General features: G+C 40.3%; 1 protein-coding gene across 2 annotated transcripts; it reads left to right on the top strand.

Moving 5' to 3' along the window:
• Positions 1 to 5: 5 nt before the first annotated feature.
• EED (embryonic ectoderm development) lies at positions 6 to 17,037 on the top strand. 2 transcript variants are annotated; one of them, XM_065833134.2, is made up of 12 exons: positions 6 to 143; positions 3,444 to 3,596; positions 9,104 to 9,196; positions 10,052 to 10,117; positions 10,875 to 11,000; positions 11,119 to 11,200; positions 12,774 to 12,865; positions 13,799 to 13,932; positions 15,043 to 15,148; positions 15,357 to 15,515; positions 15,947 to 16,020; positions 16,708 to 17,037. In XM_065833134.2, exons 1-12 carry the CDS (start codon positions 15 to 17, stop codon positions 16,832 to 16,834), a joined length of 1,341 nt encoding a protein of 446 aa, XP_065689206.1. In that variant the 5' UTR covers positions 6 to 14; the 3' UTR covers positions 16,835 to 17,037. The 2 variants fall into 2 exon arrangements, with proteins under 2 accessions (XP_065689206.1, XP_071654246.1); XM_071798145.1 differs by having other exon boundaries at positions 81 to 192.

Genomic DNA, 17,037 nt, shown 5'->3' with positions numbered 1-17,037 from the left:
GGGGGGCGGGGAAGATGTCTGAGCGGGGAGAAACCCCGGCGGCGGCAGCATCGGCGGGAGCGGGGGGTGAGATGCCGGCGAAGAAGCAGAAGCTGAGCAGCGACGAGAACAGTAACCCCGGGGATCTGTCCGGCGACGAGAACGTGAGAGCGAGCGGGGGAGAAGCGGATGGAGCAGAGCGGGGGAGGGGCGGTGAGGCGGGAGTGCGGGGCCTCGCGCTGGGGGCGGGCGGGAGCGCTGAGGCGAAGTTGGGGGGGGCGCCTCCCGGACCGGCCCCGCTCGGGTGTCCGCGGGTTCGAGGCCGCCGAGGCGCATCCCTGGCGAGGTGGGGGTGAGGAGGGGGAGGAGGGTGTCAGCCCGCCCGCCTCGGGCCGTTGGAGAGGGGCCCCCGGTGGGAGAGCCCGGCGTGGGTCTGGAGGACAGACACTCTCTTTTCTTTCACGTGGGTGAGGGAGGATTTGAGGCCCAAACTCTGAGCGGGGCTGTGTTTCAAAGTCAGCTTTGAAATGTCACACTTTTTTTTTTTAACTGCAAAACAGCAAAATTTTTCCATCTTTCTCACAGTTCGTGTTGTAGGATCATTTCACTTGGAAGAGACCCTCAGGATCATTGAGTCCAACCCTAACCTAACTCTAGCACTAAACCATGTCCTTAAGAACATCGTCTAAACACCTTTTAAACCCCTCCAGGGATGGTGACTCTACCACAGCCCTGGGCAGCCTGTTCCAATCTTCATCACTAACATGAGCGTAAATTTACCCACACAGCCCCGTGGCGGGTGAGGAGCAGGAACGGAGCTCCGGGGCTCCTGTCAGTGGCGGGAGGCACAGGGACTCAGGGCTGGGATCGCAAAGTTGAGCAAAGTTTTGGGGAAAAATTTAATGAAATATAACAAGGGCAAGTGTAGAGGCTTGCATCAGGGTAGGAACAACACCAGGTTCCAGTATAAATTGAGGAATGGTCTATTAGAGAACAGTGTAGGGAAAAGGGACCTGTGGGTCCTGGTGGACAGCAGGATGACCATGAGCCAGCACTGTGCCCTTGTGGCCAGGAAGGCCAGTGGTACCTGGGATGTATTAGAAGGGGGGTGGTTAGTAGGTTGAGAGAGGTTCTCCTGCCCCTCTACTCTGCCCTGGTGAGACCACACCTGGAATTATTGTGTCCAGTTCTGGGCCCCTCCGATCCAGAAGCAACAAAGATGCTGAAGGGAGTGGAGCACCTCACTTATGAGGAAAGGCTGAGGGAGCTGGGGCTCTTCAGCTTGGATGAGACTGAGGGGTGACCTCATTAATGTTTATAAATATGTAAAGGGTGAGTGTCACGAGGGTGGAGCCAGGCTCTTCTCAGTGACAAACAATGATAGGACAAGGGGCAATGGATACAAACTGGAACACAGGAGGCTCCAGTTAAATATGAGAAGAAGCTTCTTCTCAGTGAGGGTAACAGAGCCTGGAACAGGCTGCCCAGGGAGGTTGTGGAGTCTCCTTCTCTGGAGACTTTTAAACCTGCCTGGACACATTCCTGTGTGATCTGCTCCGGCGGGGGGAATTGGACTGGATGATCTTTCGAAGTTCCTTCCAATCCCTAACATCCTGTGATTCTGTAAAAAACGAGTGCTCAGAACAAAGGTGATGTGGTTGATCGAGCACAGCTTTACACTTGAAAGATAATCTAAGGTATCTAGCAGCCATTTTACATAATTACTGAGTGGGGGCTGCGGCATTTGTGAATGCAGGTGTAATTCGGTGACAAAGCCGGTCATGTTTGGTTCGGTGTCTGTTGTAGGCTATCGGTGACCATGGCTGTCTGGTTTCTGAAAACGTGACCTGTCACAGAGGTGGAAGACGAGGATTCTGTTTAAAAGTTGGCATAATAGTGTTCATTTGGAGAAAGGGTGTATTTTGTTCCACAGGTTATCCTGGGTGCAAGTTTGTTGGTTATGTCATAGTTACTTGGTGTAGTTGCATCGTACCAGGTACATGGTGTTCTTATATTGACAATATATGACTAGTCCAGAGAAGACTTCAGTTTTGCCAAGTATTACAGCAAGTGCGCTTTGCAGATGAGAATTTGGCAAGCTCTGAAATTCCATAGGGTAAAGGAGAAGAAACTAGGAAGTGTAAGAATCGTTGAACTGGGTTATGTGTATTTGGGGAGGTTGGCTCTTGTAGGGGTGCAACATGAAGGTAATGACTCCAGGTTTGGGCAGTGTTGTCTTTCTACCTTTTTCTCCTCTTGATGTCCTGATTTTCAGAGTTGGGCAACCAAAGACCAGTACAGTTTTACTGGCATCTGATGAAACAGATATGAAACTGGGACAAAGAATAAATGTTTGGTGGGAATTGGTGTATTAATGTTTATAGTTGACCTTATTCTGTATTCCTCATGGAGCTCCTGATGCAGTTTCATGTTACACTTAATCTTCTTCAGTGACAGGCTCTTGTCTGCCTCTGTCTTTTTTCAGTTCAGATCTGGAAATCACGTGGCCTTGAGATGAGTTGTTTCCCCCACTGATCTGATGAAAAGTGAACAAACTGTCTTGCCAGAAAAAAAAAAAAAAAAGTTGATTTTTAACAAGTTGAACTAATTTCTATGGAAGCACAGGGTTGCCAGTTACAGCACAGGTGAAGTTGTGGTGTACTGTGATGGGTGATGCAGAGAATAGAAATGTCAATTTAAGTAGTGTCCTGCAGCCGGACTGGATATGAAATTGTAGTTGCTCTTTATTGTCCAAAGCTGACCTAAAACTTCTCAGTGACTGGGTGGGTTGTTTTGCGCACCCCTTTTTTTCAGTTCTCCCCATCTTTACCATAGCTCTGGCAGCTGATGGTTGGAGGGCCAGTTGGATTATTCAGCTGATCAGACAATAAGCTGGGTTTTTTTTACCTGGCTTTTAGTTGAATTAAGTATCTGTAGAAAGAAGCAGGGGGGAGGAGTGAAAGTTGGTCTTCTAATGGCAGCACTGACTTGCCGCAGAGCTGCGCTGTGCCCGATGCTGATGATGGTGTCCAAAAGTCTCTCAGAACAATTAGATTCTTGGTATGGCGAAGCATAATGTTTTTACGCAAACAACCTCTTCCTTCAGCACTTCAATAGTGCTCGTTTCATCTACGTCAAAGACACTTTCTAGTGGAAAGAAACCACTTTAGATGTTTTCTTAAGAGAAAAGCTACTACTATTCTGAAGAAACTTCAGTAGATCACAGTTCATGTCTGTCCCTCTTGGATTAGTCCTTGTGTGACTCATGTTCTGTTCCTAGGGAGGAATGCTGTTATGTTAGTAATAGATTTAAATACGTGAATCTAGACAACACCAAGTCCTAGGAGATCTATGCTTATGGAGGACAAGAGAAAGCAAAAAGGCCAAGTGCTCCAAAATTAGTTGAATTTATACAGCAGTTAATGATATCTTTATTACATTCTATATAATTTGCCTGTTTTCAGGATGATGCTGTTAGCATTGAAAGTGGTACTAACACCGAACGCCCTGATACACCAACAAACACTCCTAATGCGCCAGGAAGGAAAAGCTGGGGGAAAGGCAAATGGAAGTCAAAGAAGTGCAAATATTCCTTCAAATGTGTAAATAGCCTGAAGGTAGGTGTGTGTAAGCTCAATATGGGAATGCTGGGTACCACTTGCTATAATGTTGGTGTTGACTGGGAGACAGTGTCAAGATTAGTATTTTTAAATATCTGTACACAGTTATGTATGTATGTATGTTATGAAGAAAGTATGTTTTTATTTGGAATAGCTGAAGTTTTGAAGAAAAAGTATACTGAGAAACAGGAAACAGTAGGTAGAGCCGCGACTAACCTGATTTTTGTACAGGTTTGCAAAGTTATGTGTGATATGTTATAATTACGTATTTAATTGAAGCTGTAGTTGCTTGACATAAAGATAAGAAACTGGATAAACAAATTCCAAAGCAAACAAAACCTGTGACAACTTGATGCAAAGCACAGAACCTGTACAGATTTTGCTACCTGATGAAATTTATTTAAAACAACAAAAAATTAAACCAACAAAACCAAGAAACAAATCAAATGGAAAAAAAAAACACAAACAAAGAAAAAAACAGAAAAACCAAACAAAACCAAAAACCCAAAACAAAAACACAACAAAAAAAACCCCAAACACCAACCCAAAAATCTTGATGTATTTTTTTCCTCACACTTACCAGATCAGCTATTTTCTGTTCTCTGGCAGTTGTCATAAATGCTATATAGCTCAGTTGGGTTAATTTATCGCGAGTGTTGTGATTATGTGTTTGCACCTGATCTAGGTCATATTTATCTTCCCACTGATGGTATTAAGGGATGTAGATTCGTGGTCTTTTCTCCCTGTTCTTGTGTTTTAGGGTGTTGTTGTTTTCTTCTGCACTGGTAGCAGAATATGGTGGACTGAATTAATTTTCTTTTTGATTCTTTTACACTGTCAGGATGTTGTTTTTTCATTCCCCTGCCTTGTGTGGGATATTTATGTGACAAAAGCTGTAAACATGCCATCTGATCTGATTCTTATAAGACTTCTAGATAAAGAAAAGATTACATCTGGGACAAGACGGGAGTTTTGTTAAACTTCATATTTTGCTAACAAGAGGATGTGTGCAGCTCCGTAGTGATATTTTCTTTAGAATTGCTTTAGGGGGTTTTTGTCGTTCCCCCACACTAAGCTGTTGAGTTGTGCTGATGTGGCTGTTCCTGACCTTCAGCTTCAGGCTCCCTGGTTGAAATGCTGGGGTAGCTGAGAGGTTTGCAGCACAGAAACCTCCTAAATGAGTGTTGCCACTGGAGAAACTGCGATATGAAGTTACGCTGACAAAACTATCTGGGAAACAAGTTGATCTTAATGTGTTTTTTTTTTTGTTTTTTTTTAAGTATAAAAATTATCTCCAGTCATTTCAGAGTGTAGGAGGAAGGGAAGTTCTTTCATTTTCACTCAGGTAGGCAGCTGTTCCAGTGATTCGCATGACTCGCCCCCACAGATGGTGCTTTTTGTGGCTTCGAGTCATACCTGAAACACAGGCGCAAGCCTGTCTGCGCCCAAATGTTTAACAAGTTCTGAGTTTTGTTAAGCGTATTTGTTTTCCGTCCGCAGACCAAATATTCCAAAGGGGTTAGTGCTTTTCAAGTGTATTCTGGGAAAACAGAACATTTCCCTAGCCCCAATTTCGTGCCAGGCTCCACTACAGGGTGACTTGAAAGACCACCCTACAAAGTTAATTAATCCCTAAATTCTGTGGATTTGGATCAGGGCCTGGGACCAGATTCCCATGCAAGTGGAATCAAGCTGTGCAGGAGTAAATGTAGTGTTTCAGCTAAGTGGGATATTTTTATTTTTTCCCAATTTATCTTTGAACTGCAATTAATGGTAATATTAATAAATGTGCATGTCAATACAAAGACTAGGTAGCAGCCAAATTTGGTAACTCGTTTTTACTTCATGTTTGAGGAAGCCTCTCTTTTTCCTGTTCTTCCATACCAATTTTGCAGGTTCTGTGGGGATAAACTCTTAACAATTCAATGTTGTATATGGGTTCAGAAAAACACTTGTGACTCTTTGGATATCACATCATATATCCTGTATTTTATGTGTCTTTGAACTATGCTGCCAGGTGCATGTACTGAAATTAATGAGGAGTCAATAAGTAAAGACATGGAAATTGATTCTAGTATTTTTTAGGGATATATCGATCATGTGCTTTTTCACTTTCCTACTCTTGTTTTTCCTTCTTATTTTGCTTTTCACTTTTCCTTGGGAAAACAGAAATATGGCCATTACTGTCTGCTTTGAATGGTAAATGATTATGATTCAGCCTGAAAAACTCAGTGCTTGCTAAATATGCCTTTTAAACACTACTGTTGAAGTTATTTTGGTTGAAATTTAAGCATGAGGAAAACAAAAATATAACTTGGAAGATGACAGGAAATAAAACACTGCCTTTTTTTTGCTTTTTGCAGTACTGAGTTACTGTAAGGTGTACTGAAAAACTCTTTGCTTTCTGTTGGCTGAGTGGAAATGTAGTTTATAAATGAGCATATACGGCTAAGAGATGCACATCCTCACATACACTGATATACGTTTTGCTTATAGATCTTCCAAAAAAGAACTGTGTTCTGCTTTCATGTGCTCCCTTTAAAACAAAGCTGTTATTTGCTGTGCCCTTTGCTCTTGCTGAGGGTGTGACTCAGCGGTGGGCAGCAATCCTGTGTTGTCTCTCTCTCAGCTTCTACTTGCTGTCTCCCAAGCTGGGGATCGGTAACCAGCCACATGCAATGTTCTGGCTTGTTGATGTGTGAAGGAGAGGTAACTAAAACCCCTGCCTAAAACCGCTTGTGTCCACTTCTGGGAACTGGAAGTGCACGTGTGGTCTGCTGGTTCCCCGCTGGCAGTGTGGGTGGGAGTGTATTACAATGTGTTCGTATAGGTGCAGGTGATTACTTTTTGTGTTGGCGTAGTATTTACTTCACTGCCTTTGGTCTAAAAACAAGTCTGGTCTTACTGTCTGACTGAACCTGAGTTGTTTAGTAAGGGCAGAACTTCAGGAGTTGGACTCGATGATCTTTGTGGGTCCCTTCCAACTTGGGACATTCTATGATAACCAACCATTGATTATTTATTTATTTGCTTTTGTAACAATTGTAGACCTATTTTCTCCTTTGTCTTCTTTCTCTGGTGCAGGAAGAATGTGGGTACTTTGGGTTTTGTGCCCTTTATTTGTACCAGGGTCAAGATGGCATTTCACAATTCTACTTTTGTACCAGCGTCGGGGTCATTCTTCTGTTTGTACAAACAGTGGTCAGCTTTGTGTGACATACTTGGCATCTCAGGATAACTGTAACGTGCAGCACCTAAAAGCGTAACGTCTTTAAAAACGTGCTTCGTTGTTTAGCACTCGAGACAAAAATTAGAGCAGAGAGGTGTTATTAAAACAGCTATGGGCTGTCTCTGACTGGTGAGGATGATGGTAGTTTAAATGAGGTGAGCAGAACTTCTTCAGATAGTGAATTCCTGCAAAAGCCTGTATCTCACTACTTCATTCTTAAACACCAGAAAAGCTGCAATATGTACGGTCAGGCTCTTGGAGGTTGTAGTACTCGATGTGAGGAATGTATTGACATAAGTAGTCTAAAGAAGTTTGTCTCACAGAGTAATTTTTCCAGTGAAATAGGTTGTCTTTGAAAAGCTTACTATATGCTTTAGGTAAGTGTTCAAATATAGAAACAGTATAGCCCTTTCTTGGATCTCTCTGCATTGCCCTAGTCTGGGTCCTACCTAGAAAATCACAAAATTACCACAACTTATGCTGGAAAAATATCCTATCTTGAGGGGAGAGAAACATCTTCCTCTTCACTTTTCCCATTTCACTAAATTTATCAGAAACAGTGTACGTGACAACAAGGTTATTCCAGAGAAATAAGTGCAAAATCTGCTAATACATCTCTGTAATAAAGCAGTAAGAATTGCTGCGTTTTACCTGTGTTATCTTAATGCAGTATGTGGAGAGTCATCAATATACAACAGCATGAACTCTTTCACACAGAAATTCAAAACTAATTATTAGTGGATTTGTCGTTTGTTTTTTTTTTTTTTTTAAAGTATTCTGTAATTGACCTCTCAGCCATTCTCTTCAAGAGTTAAATACACTCCAAAAATAAGCTTAGAAAGTAAAATTTGTAGCTTTGTTGAACACTAAAAATCATGACCTTGTGTGTGCAATTTTATGGCATACAGTTTTCCTCATTCTTCCTCTCTAATTAAAATATAATGCTTTACAGATGCTGAATACCTGCTTCTTCCCTCTGTCATGGGGTCACTAATAACCTTGCTACTTTTCCCTTTGCTAATATCCCATATCCCTCACCACTGGTCTGTTCTTTCATGTTACGACAGGTAATACTTTGAGTTAAACTGTGAACAATTCTTTTAAATCTGTATTCAGCTTTGGAAGTCATTAGCTCTTTTTAACAGGTGCAGGAGGGCTTTCATCTCTGAAGGATTTTCTCCCTTCTCTTTCTAGCTCTTCTAGCTATGTCTGTTAGTTACACAATTTGCCTTACCCGGTAAATAATGCTATTTTAAATTCTTCCAGACTTCCTTAATTTTCTTTTTTTGAATAGTGTTGGACTCCCCACCCACACCCCATCCTCAATTTTATTCTTTGGTTCTTGGACAGGCCAAGGCTGATATTTCTGGGCTGGTCTCTGAAGCGGTGCCATTTGAAGGCTGCTGAGCAGCCGTCATGAGACATTTCCTTCCTGCCCACGCTGTCCCAGACAGTCCCCCGTGGGGAGGCACTTTCATGAACATTATTCTTGCTGAAAACATCCTGTCAGGACAGGCCAAAATACTGTTATCAATTATTAACAAGCACCACCATATTCATCACAATTCATAAACATATCTGGTTTTTTTATTATTTTTTTTTTCCTCTCTGATGTGAGCTGTATAAAAATAATACGCGGCATTTCTGTGGTAACTGTTTGTGGAGGCGATCTGAAGACACTTTGTAGACATGAACTTTGCTACAGCATTGTGACATGCTGGAGAGAGTTCGCTGTGTCCGTGGCAGAGTTGCAAGACCTAACTGTGATGTAATAGCTAAATTTGGCCCTTCTCCACCCTTATGCCAGTGTAATTCTTCTCTGTCTTAATAATTCACCTCTGAAGTTGTAAATCCTTGTGTGGAAGTAATTACAACAATCGAAAATGCATATAGATGTGGCCTTAGATGCAGAGGTTGACTTGCTGAAAATTGCAAAACGAAGTAGTGGGACTGCAAATATAAGTGAGGAGTTCTGCCAGCTTCTGGCCACCACAGTGAGACAACAGTTCTTCCCCTTGACTTTTTAAAAGCAGAGGGGTGGGAAGCACAAAATATTCCTTTAACCTCCCTTAAGACAGCCAAGTTAAAATGTGATGTTATAAAACTCTTCTTTTTAACTGTTCACCATGTTCACCATGAGGTGAACTCAGTAGTTTGAGGAGGAAAACATATGAGTTGAAGTGTTTACCACCACAGCTGAATTTCACAGAAATAATATGGCTGTGGTTTTAGTGTATGTTTGTTTTTTGTCCCTAATCTTACTTTACATCTACAGGAGGACCATGGTCAGCCTTTGTTTGGAGTCCAGTTTAACTGGCACAGTAAAGAAGGTGATCCCCTTGTATTTGCCACTGTAGGCAGCAACAGAGTGAGTAATTTGTTTTTAACCATCAGCCTTTCCGTGCGGTTCTGCTTGCATTCTTTTTTTTTTTTTTAATTTCATCCAGAAAGCTTTATTTCCAACGCATGTAGCATCTGTTATCTGGGAGAGTTGCATCCTCTGGATTGTTTTATGAAGTCATGTGTTAGCTATTTGGGAATTAGCCTATAAAGAAAAAAATCCTTCAGTAATATAAACATGGGGTAAGGAAGAGAGGTGAAGAAATGTAACTTTGCACTAAAATTACTCTTCAGAGATGTTATTGTTTCCAAAAGGTAGTATGGTCTAAAATAGGATAAATGTCCACAATGATGCAGGGCAGCTCAGTAGCTAAATTAATGGCCTGTGTGGAGTGAATTTATAGGCTTTTTCTGAAGAAGGATGTGTGTCATGAAAATAAGTCCTCAAGTGCATTCCGTGCAAGAGCTGTGAATAAACAACAAGCTTTAAATTCCAGGTTTGTTCCACTTGACAGTTACCAAAAGTGCTGAACTAAGATTAAACAAGGTATCAGAAGCTCATTAAAAGACCAACTCATGTTAGAGATGGTCGGAGTAACTAATTCCAAATAGACTTTAACCTTACTGAGACAATTCAAATAATAGATTTTGATATCTGGGAAGGACTGCTGACAGGTCCTGGAGTGATGCTTTAGTGCAACTGCTGTGAGCATCTTTTTATCAAACCATTTCCACCTGCTGGGAACAGATGATGGATGAGAACTAAACCATAAAGACATGCAACTGTTCCCCATCAAGAAATCAGTCCACAGGTGCATGTGATTGCTTTTTGAAATATCACAAAGCAGCAGCAGCCTTTCCCTTTTTTTGTTTTTCCCTCCAGGTTACTTTATATGAATGTCATTCCCAAGGAGAGATCCGGCTGTTGCAGTCCTATGTGGATGCTGACGTATCCTTTAAGTTAAAAAGCCACTTGTTTCCTTCCTCTTTACCAAAAATGAAGAGTCTTTGCAGGGAAAAGCATACAAAGGTTTTGTTTGTGATTTAATACTTTGCTCACGTAGCACATTCTTTATGTTAGGTCCAAGTCTTACCTCTTTCCCACATCCTAGAGTCCCTCCTATTGAAAAAATATTAGAAACGCGGACTCATGGAACATGCTGTATTAAAATACTTGAAAGCTGATTCTCCATCAGTTTAATCCTCCCAACACTAATATTTGTGTAAAGTTTCACATTTGCTGTTTTACAGTGGTCTGAGCTTCCCTGTGAATTGAAACCAGGTTTAAAGCCTAAGAATTCTGATTCATTCTCTGAAGTCTAGTAACTTGTGTTGATCATTTACAGTATACGAGTCAATAACTTGTGAACTCAAGTCTTGATTTATCCTCATTTAGTCCCAGTTTTTGGATGTTTTGGCAAAAGAGGTTGAAAACTGATGCCAAGGGAGGGAAGGTGTTCCCTTCTATGGTATGGAACAGAAGTCAGGGAATTGGCCTCTATAGAAAAGGTGATGTTCCTTATATTTGCAGATTTATAATCAAATATGTATCTTTTTCCTGTTGGTTCCAGTAGAGACTCTTGGGCACTTGTGTAAAGCAGCAATGAGTTTACTTAAAACCCCCTGGGTGTTTAAAAAAGCAAACAAAACAAAAAAACCCACCAACTCCTGTTTCTTTCTGTGTTCCTTAATGTAAGATGTTTTAGGCAGATGAAAATTTCTACACCTGTGCGTGGACATACGACAGCAACACAAGCCATCCTCTTCTGGCCGTGGCAGGGTCCAGGGGTATTATTAGGATAATTAATCCTATTACAATGCAGTGCATAAAGGTGAGCGCTCAGAACTCCGAGATACAGCTTGTGTTTCAATAAGGTGTGAAACTTATGTCTTCTACATACATCTGAATGTGAGGGGAAATGATAACTTGGTCTCTGAATTCTATCCCAGCACTACGTGGGCCATGGAAATGCAATCAATGAACTGAAATTCCATCCGAGAGATCCGAATCTCCTTTTATCTGTAAGCAAAGGTGAGGAAAAAACCTCTTTTGTTTTTGTGCGTATCAGGATACTTTGGATTGAATTTTGGTCTTGAAAATGGCCAAAACCTCCATGAATCTTTTTTTATGAGTGGCACTGAACAAGTTTACCTTGAAAGTCGGGAGTAAATCTTCCTCTTTTGCGGTGATATATCTTGTATGTAATTAAATCCATGGCTTACAATAAACATAACTCCTGTGATGCAAAGGGATTGTGAACAGTGCTGCTTCTAGGAAAGAAGAAACATGAGCATTGGGGTCACTCTCTTCTTTCTAACAGCTGAGTTATATTTTTTTCAGTTGTTGAATCTTGTTGCCATCTAGTGGGAATGTCTTAGTGTCACAGACAACACTCACTGCTGTGTTCATGGGGGAAAATTTGATTCTCAGTCGCTCAGGAGTAGCTCTGGCTTTAATTGAGCTTTGTGTAAAAAGCGTATTAGTGAAGGGAGAAGCGAGTTTTTGGTGTGGTGTCTTATGGGCTTGTCCAGAACATCTCAACAGTCACAGCTTCCTAATTGTGACTATTTTGTTAGGGAAGGGAATACTTGATCTGCGGTAAGAGCAAACCTTCCGGAACGCTCAAGTTGGGAACGTTCACATAAGGGCACTTTTGACTTCAGTGTATTTGGTCTCACTGATGAAACTACATAAGAATAGGAGATGGGAGCCTCTCTGATTGTTGCAACTGTCAAACTTGTGCTGTGAAGTCCTTGTGTTCTGCATATTTTTGGGGTTCTCTTTTTAATAACATTTTGCCATCAGCCATAGTACTGCAAGTTTCAATGTGCAATCTCTGGACTGGTACTGTCTCCAAGAGGGCATGAGGCAGGAGAATATTGGAGTTTCAGAACTGCTTGGCCAAGAGATGAATGAAAAATAAGAAGATATTTGGGATGATGTGGCCTTCCAGTTGGTGTTGCTGTAATTCAGTGCAGTGTACTTGTGGAATCCAAAAGGGGAACACACTAGAGATTCCCATTTCCAAATAGGAAAAACACTAGAGGTTCTTCATTGGAAATTGTTAAAACTTCCTTTAAGCAAGTGGATTAGCCCCATTGAATTTGAAGTACATGTTGTTCATAGAAATAGTTTCTCCCATCACTACAGTCTGTGGTTCATGAAGAATAATATTTTAAAGATTAAGAAGATGGAAAATCAAAACTTCTCTGAATGCTGATGTAAGAATGGCCGAAAAGAATTCTAGTGGGGTTTTTTTAATATGTACCATTATTTTTGAGATAGGACTGGATAAAAACATACTTGTCCAAGATCAGACTCTTTGCTTTCCGGATGATCTAAAGATCCAAGCTTATTTTTGCTAGAAGTTGGCTCTAGGGGAGGGGGGTGGGCAAACTTTCTTAATTACACAATTACTCTAACAGTAGTTTAGTTGTAATGGCAATTCTAGTTAATGCAGTTCTGTTGTTTCTAACGAGTGAGGAAGAATTAAGTGCCTTTTTGATGTTTACATGAACACCTGTTGTTGAAAGTGGTTAAGCTGAAATATATTATTCATATGTACATACAAAAAGCAGCATGTAATTTTATTTGTTCTTTATAGATCATGCATTGAGACTGTGGAACATCCAGACAGACACGCTGGTTGCAATATTTGGAGGAGTAGAAGGGCACAGGGATGAGGTGTTAAGTGCAGTAAGTGGAAGACTGTGGGGCAGTGATTTAGATTTACAGAGGGTAGTAAGCTTATGATATACAACTTTTTATCCTCTTGTGCACTGTTTTGATATTATACCTACTTTTAAAAAGTTCCCTGAAGTGCATAAATACTGTTTGAAGGGGATAGACAAGTTTAAAACTATGGTAGTCTGATTGAACTGACCACCTCTTAATATACAGGACAGGTGTTCGCTTTCTATATGTTTCAGTAGCTGGTTTTCTCACAGTGCAGCCTAGAAGTAAACAAAATAGAGCTCAGTGGGGCTAGAAAGAGTAAAATGTTTTCACGATGGTCCCATATTTGAAGTTCTTGAGGTCTTATCAAGCCAAAGCAGCAAGAGCAAATAAACCTTCAGAGACATGGTAGTGAAGGAAATAAGTTATTTCAGGTGAGTTATGCTGCTCTTCAGTGGCTGTCAACAGACACTGGTACCCAGCAAATCCCAGCTAGAACAGTTGACTTTTAATACTCTTAAGAACTATTTCCATTCCTGGTGTGTGACCTGGAAGGTGAGGGGTGGATCTATATGATACACGACACTGTCTTACTCTCTTGTGGTTTTAAATAGTCATCACCCTTGTCACAGCCCTGGAATCCTGCCAAAGTTGCTCCATAAAATGAAAATTAGGGAATTTACTGAGGAGGGAGCACTAGAAGTAGATTCATTGTCTGTCAACGCTGTTGAGTATACCTCTCTTTCTTGAGAAAGAGTAAATATAATTATTAAGATACTGTGCTTCTTTGCAGTGAGCAGGATTTAGGTTGTCAGCATTTTTCTATTTGAAATATGCAGCTTTATTGTGTTCTCTGCACAGAAAATGCTGTTTTGATGGAAATGATGGAATGAAATCTGAGTAGCTGTGATGCAGCTTAGGCTGGGGGTCCTCAAAATTATTTCATATATGTAGGATTATGACCTTCTTGGTGAAAAAATCATGTCCTGTGGGATGGATCACTCTCTCAAACTCTGGAGAATTAATTCCAAGAGAATGATAAATGCCATCAAAGAGTCTTATGAGTACAACCCAAATAAAACCAACAGGTACGTCATCTTCATCTTCTTGCAAAACATGAGTATCCTCATCAATGGCCCAGATAATTTCTATCCAAATTGGGAGTTCTTGAGGATTGCGAGTCACCTGGGGATTGTGCTGGACACCAAATCTGTCTTATTGATGTTGGCTTCAGTAGATTTTTACTGAATTCGGATTCAAATTCCTGACACTTTTAAGTATCTTAATTGTTTCTTATCTGCCTGTCTAGAAAATACTCGGAATTATTATCTCTATCCTTAATTAAAGCTTGTATTTCACTGTGTTTCAAGATGTCAGTGGCTTTTCTTTCTCTTACCTCAACATTTCTGGGAAGGAATCAAACCTGTAATTAAATATCGCAGATAGTTTTATATTCTTATTACTAATTATTGTATCTGCTATTGGACTTTGGGGTGGGGACAAAACTGTCTATGTAATATGATCTTTAATTTTCATCATTCTCTGATCTGGCCTTAGATATGAATAACATGTCAAGTAAACATAGCAATTAGATACATGATAGAGAAATCCTCCTTTATGAAGTTCATCAACTTTTTAATCTTAACTTCCAGTTTAACCATTGAGAGAATTGAAGAGTCTAAAACACACTGAACATGCTCAGCAATGAGACTAGCTGTGAAAATACTCTCGCTTTTTTTGGTAATGTTACCAAATATTAAATGATGCTTCTTTTTAGCGTGCTTTTTTAAAAATATTGGGTTTTTTTTAGTGTGCTTTTCTGTTTAACTGTTTAGATGTTGCAGAAGCAACATCAGGAAAACCGAGTTTTAATTAGGGCTGGAAGTATTTGGCAGTGGAAGCTGCATTCAGCAGCTGAAGGAGTGGTTTTGTTTAGCACTGTCTCTGCACAGTCTGGTACAGTGGGAAACGTTATTTCATTAGGAATGAGGATGAAAACAGGGACTGTTCCCATTATTTAAAAAAACAAACAAGCCCAAAGAAGCAACAAAACAACATACATAATCAACTTTGTTATGAAACTGTTAAAACAACAAAAAAAGCCAGGCTTGTCCTTTTAACATCTTAAAACCAGACGTTGAAAATTAGGCTTGTGCTTCTGTATTTCTTTGGAGCTCACTTGGCAATTTTCTCCATAGGCCTTTTATTTCGCAGAAAATTCACTTTCCTGACTTCTCTACGAGAGACATACATAGAAACTATGTTGACTGTGTACGATGGTTGGGAGATCTAATTCTTTCCAAGGTAATGTCGCAGTTGTTTTCAGCTATGTTACTCTTATTTGCTCATTTCGAGGATTTTAAGCAGTAAGGACGGAGATTTTCTGTTGTGCTTTTTGTAATGTCATTGCAGAAGCTGCAAGGTGAAATGTTTGCTTATAATTATAGTTAGACTGAATGTGCAGTATAAGTTGTAAATAAAGGTAATTATTTTTTCATTGTTCCCCCCCCAGTCTTGTGAAAATGCCATTGTGTGCTGGAAACCTGGCAAGATGGAAGATGATATAGATAAAATCAAGCCCAGTGAGTCCAATGTGACCATACTTGGGAGATTTGATTACAGCCAGTGTGACATATGGTACATGCGGTTTTCCATGGATTTCTGGCAAAAGGTACGTGTGAGCTTGGACTTGAAGGTGTAACTTTTAATCTATTCCATTTGTGGGCACAGGAAGTCTTGGCTCATGTGATTTTCAAGGAGCAGAATGATTTGCTGCAAGGGGCTTTATATGTAACTATAGGAGCTCTAGATTTTTTGTTGAGTTCTGCCTGGTGGAAGAAGTTCCACCAAATAAATACATGTTCTTTGTTATGGGTATATTTACTGATATCTTCCTCCCAAATCTGCAGAGATGGATAATAAAGTGGAAGAAAGGAGATGAGTTTTATAGTATTTCTAGCCCCTCCAACAAACTCATTAAGTGATTCGTGTTATACATTCATACACAATTTATCAGCTATGCAGCCTTCACAAAATCCTGACTCCTTTTTTTTTTTTGAGATAGTGTTTTAAAACTTCTATATCCTCTACTTTCTTTTGAAGATGCTTGCTCTGGGCAATCAGGTCGGCAAACTTTATGTCTGGGATTTAGAAATAGAGGATCCTCATAAAGCCAAGTGAGTACTTTTGAAAAATTGTATTTTTGCCAAGACAGAGAGTTGGGATACTTTCCTTTTTTCCTTTACTGATAGCTATAGAAATTAGCTAACAGTAGTAGTTACTTTCCGTTTTAACTACTAGGTAAATAAACATTATGATCCCCTGAAGGTTAACATTTATTATTTTTTCCTGATTTACTCTTTAATAAATCGGGCCCCAGTCAGATTGTGCTGGGTACCATACGTAGATGTAGGAAAAGACAATTTGTTCCCCAAAGAGCTTACAAACTAGGTGGAAAATTTACAAAGCGATTAAGAGAAGATGTTCTAGGTGGGTGTAATACATGATGAAGAAGAAATAGGTGAGAGGACTTGAGTAATGAGACTGTAAAGGTTTGGCTTTCCAGTTCCTCACCGGTGTGGCAAGGCGGTTTGACACGATGTATTATATATCTATTTTCTATGTTTGTATATATATAAAAATAAATGAAATTGAGAGGATGAGAAATGGCAGTGGGTGAACAGGAAATTACACCTTTCCCAATTCCACGTTTGGAATACAAACCACGCCATAAAATGCATAATCCTGTCGCCCTTCAGCTCCTCCGAGGTCACATAAGTAAGAGGTTGGTGAAGCAGCGCTCTGTAATGCAGTGGCCAGTGCACATTTAACCTTGCAGCTGAATAAGTTTCTTTTCTTTATAGGTGTACGACTCTTACTCATCCTAAATGCGTTGCTGCCATTCGACAAACCAGTTTTAGCAGAGACAGCAGTATCCTTATAGCTGTGTGCGATGATGCCAGTATCTGGCGCTGGGACAGACTACGATAAATCCCTTTTTTCTTAATTCAAAGTAGAAAATATATTTTCAAATTATAATATAGTCTGTTAACTCGCTAGTACGGTAGATGCATTTAGTGTAGACTTCCTCGAAGGTTCGGCAGGCTGGAGCTGAACTTAGTGATGTTTACATTCTGTGTATTGTTCTGCTTGAAATTGCTGCTTTTAATAAAAAGAAGTATTTTTGTAAAGTT

Source organism: Patagioenas fasciata, chromosome 1 (genome assembly GCF_037038585.1).
Source record: "Patagioenas fasciata isolate bPatFas1 chromosome 1, bPatFas1.hap1, whole genome shotgun sequence".
Taxonomy (NCBI): domain Eukaryota; kingdom Metazoa; phylum Chordata; class Aves; order Columbiformes; family Columbidae; genus Patagioenas; species Patagioenas fasciata.
Note: the sequence above shows the minus strand (reverse complement) of the source record. Positions and strands in the feature narration are given on the sequence as shown.

Bases quoted from the DNA above. Each gene is read 5' to 3' on its own strand.
- EED (XM_065833134.2), top strand. From the start codon at position 15: ATGTCTGAGCGGGGAGAAACCCCGGCGGCGGCAGCATCGGCGGGAGCG. The intron at 13,933-15,042 runs GTACGTCATCTT...TTTTCTCCATAG, and splicing joins AACCCAAATAAAACCAACAG to GCCTTTTATTTCGCAGAAAA. The intron at 16,021-16,707 runs GTGAGTACTTTT...TTTTCTTTATAG, and splicing joins GAGGATCCTCATAAAGCCAA to GTGTACGACTCTTACTCATC.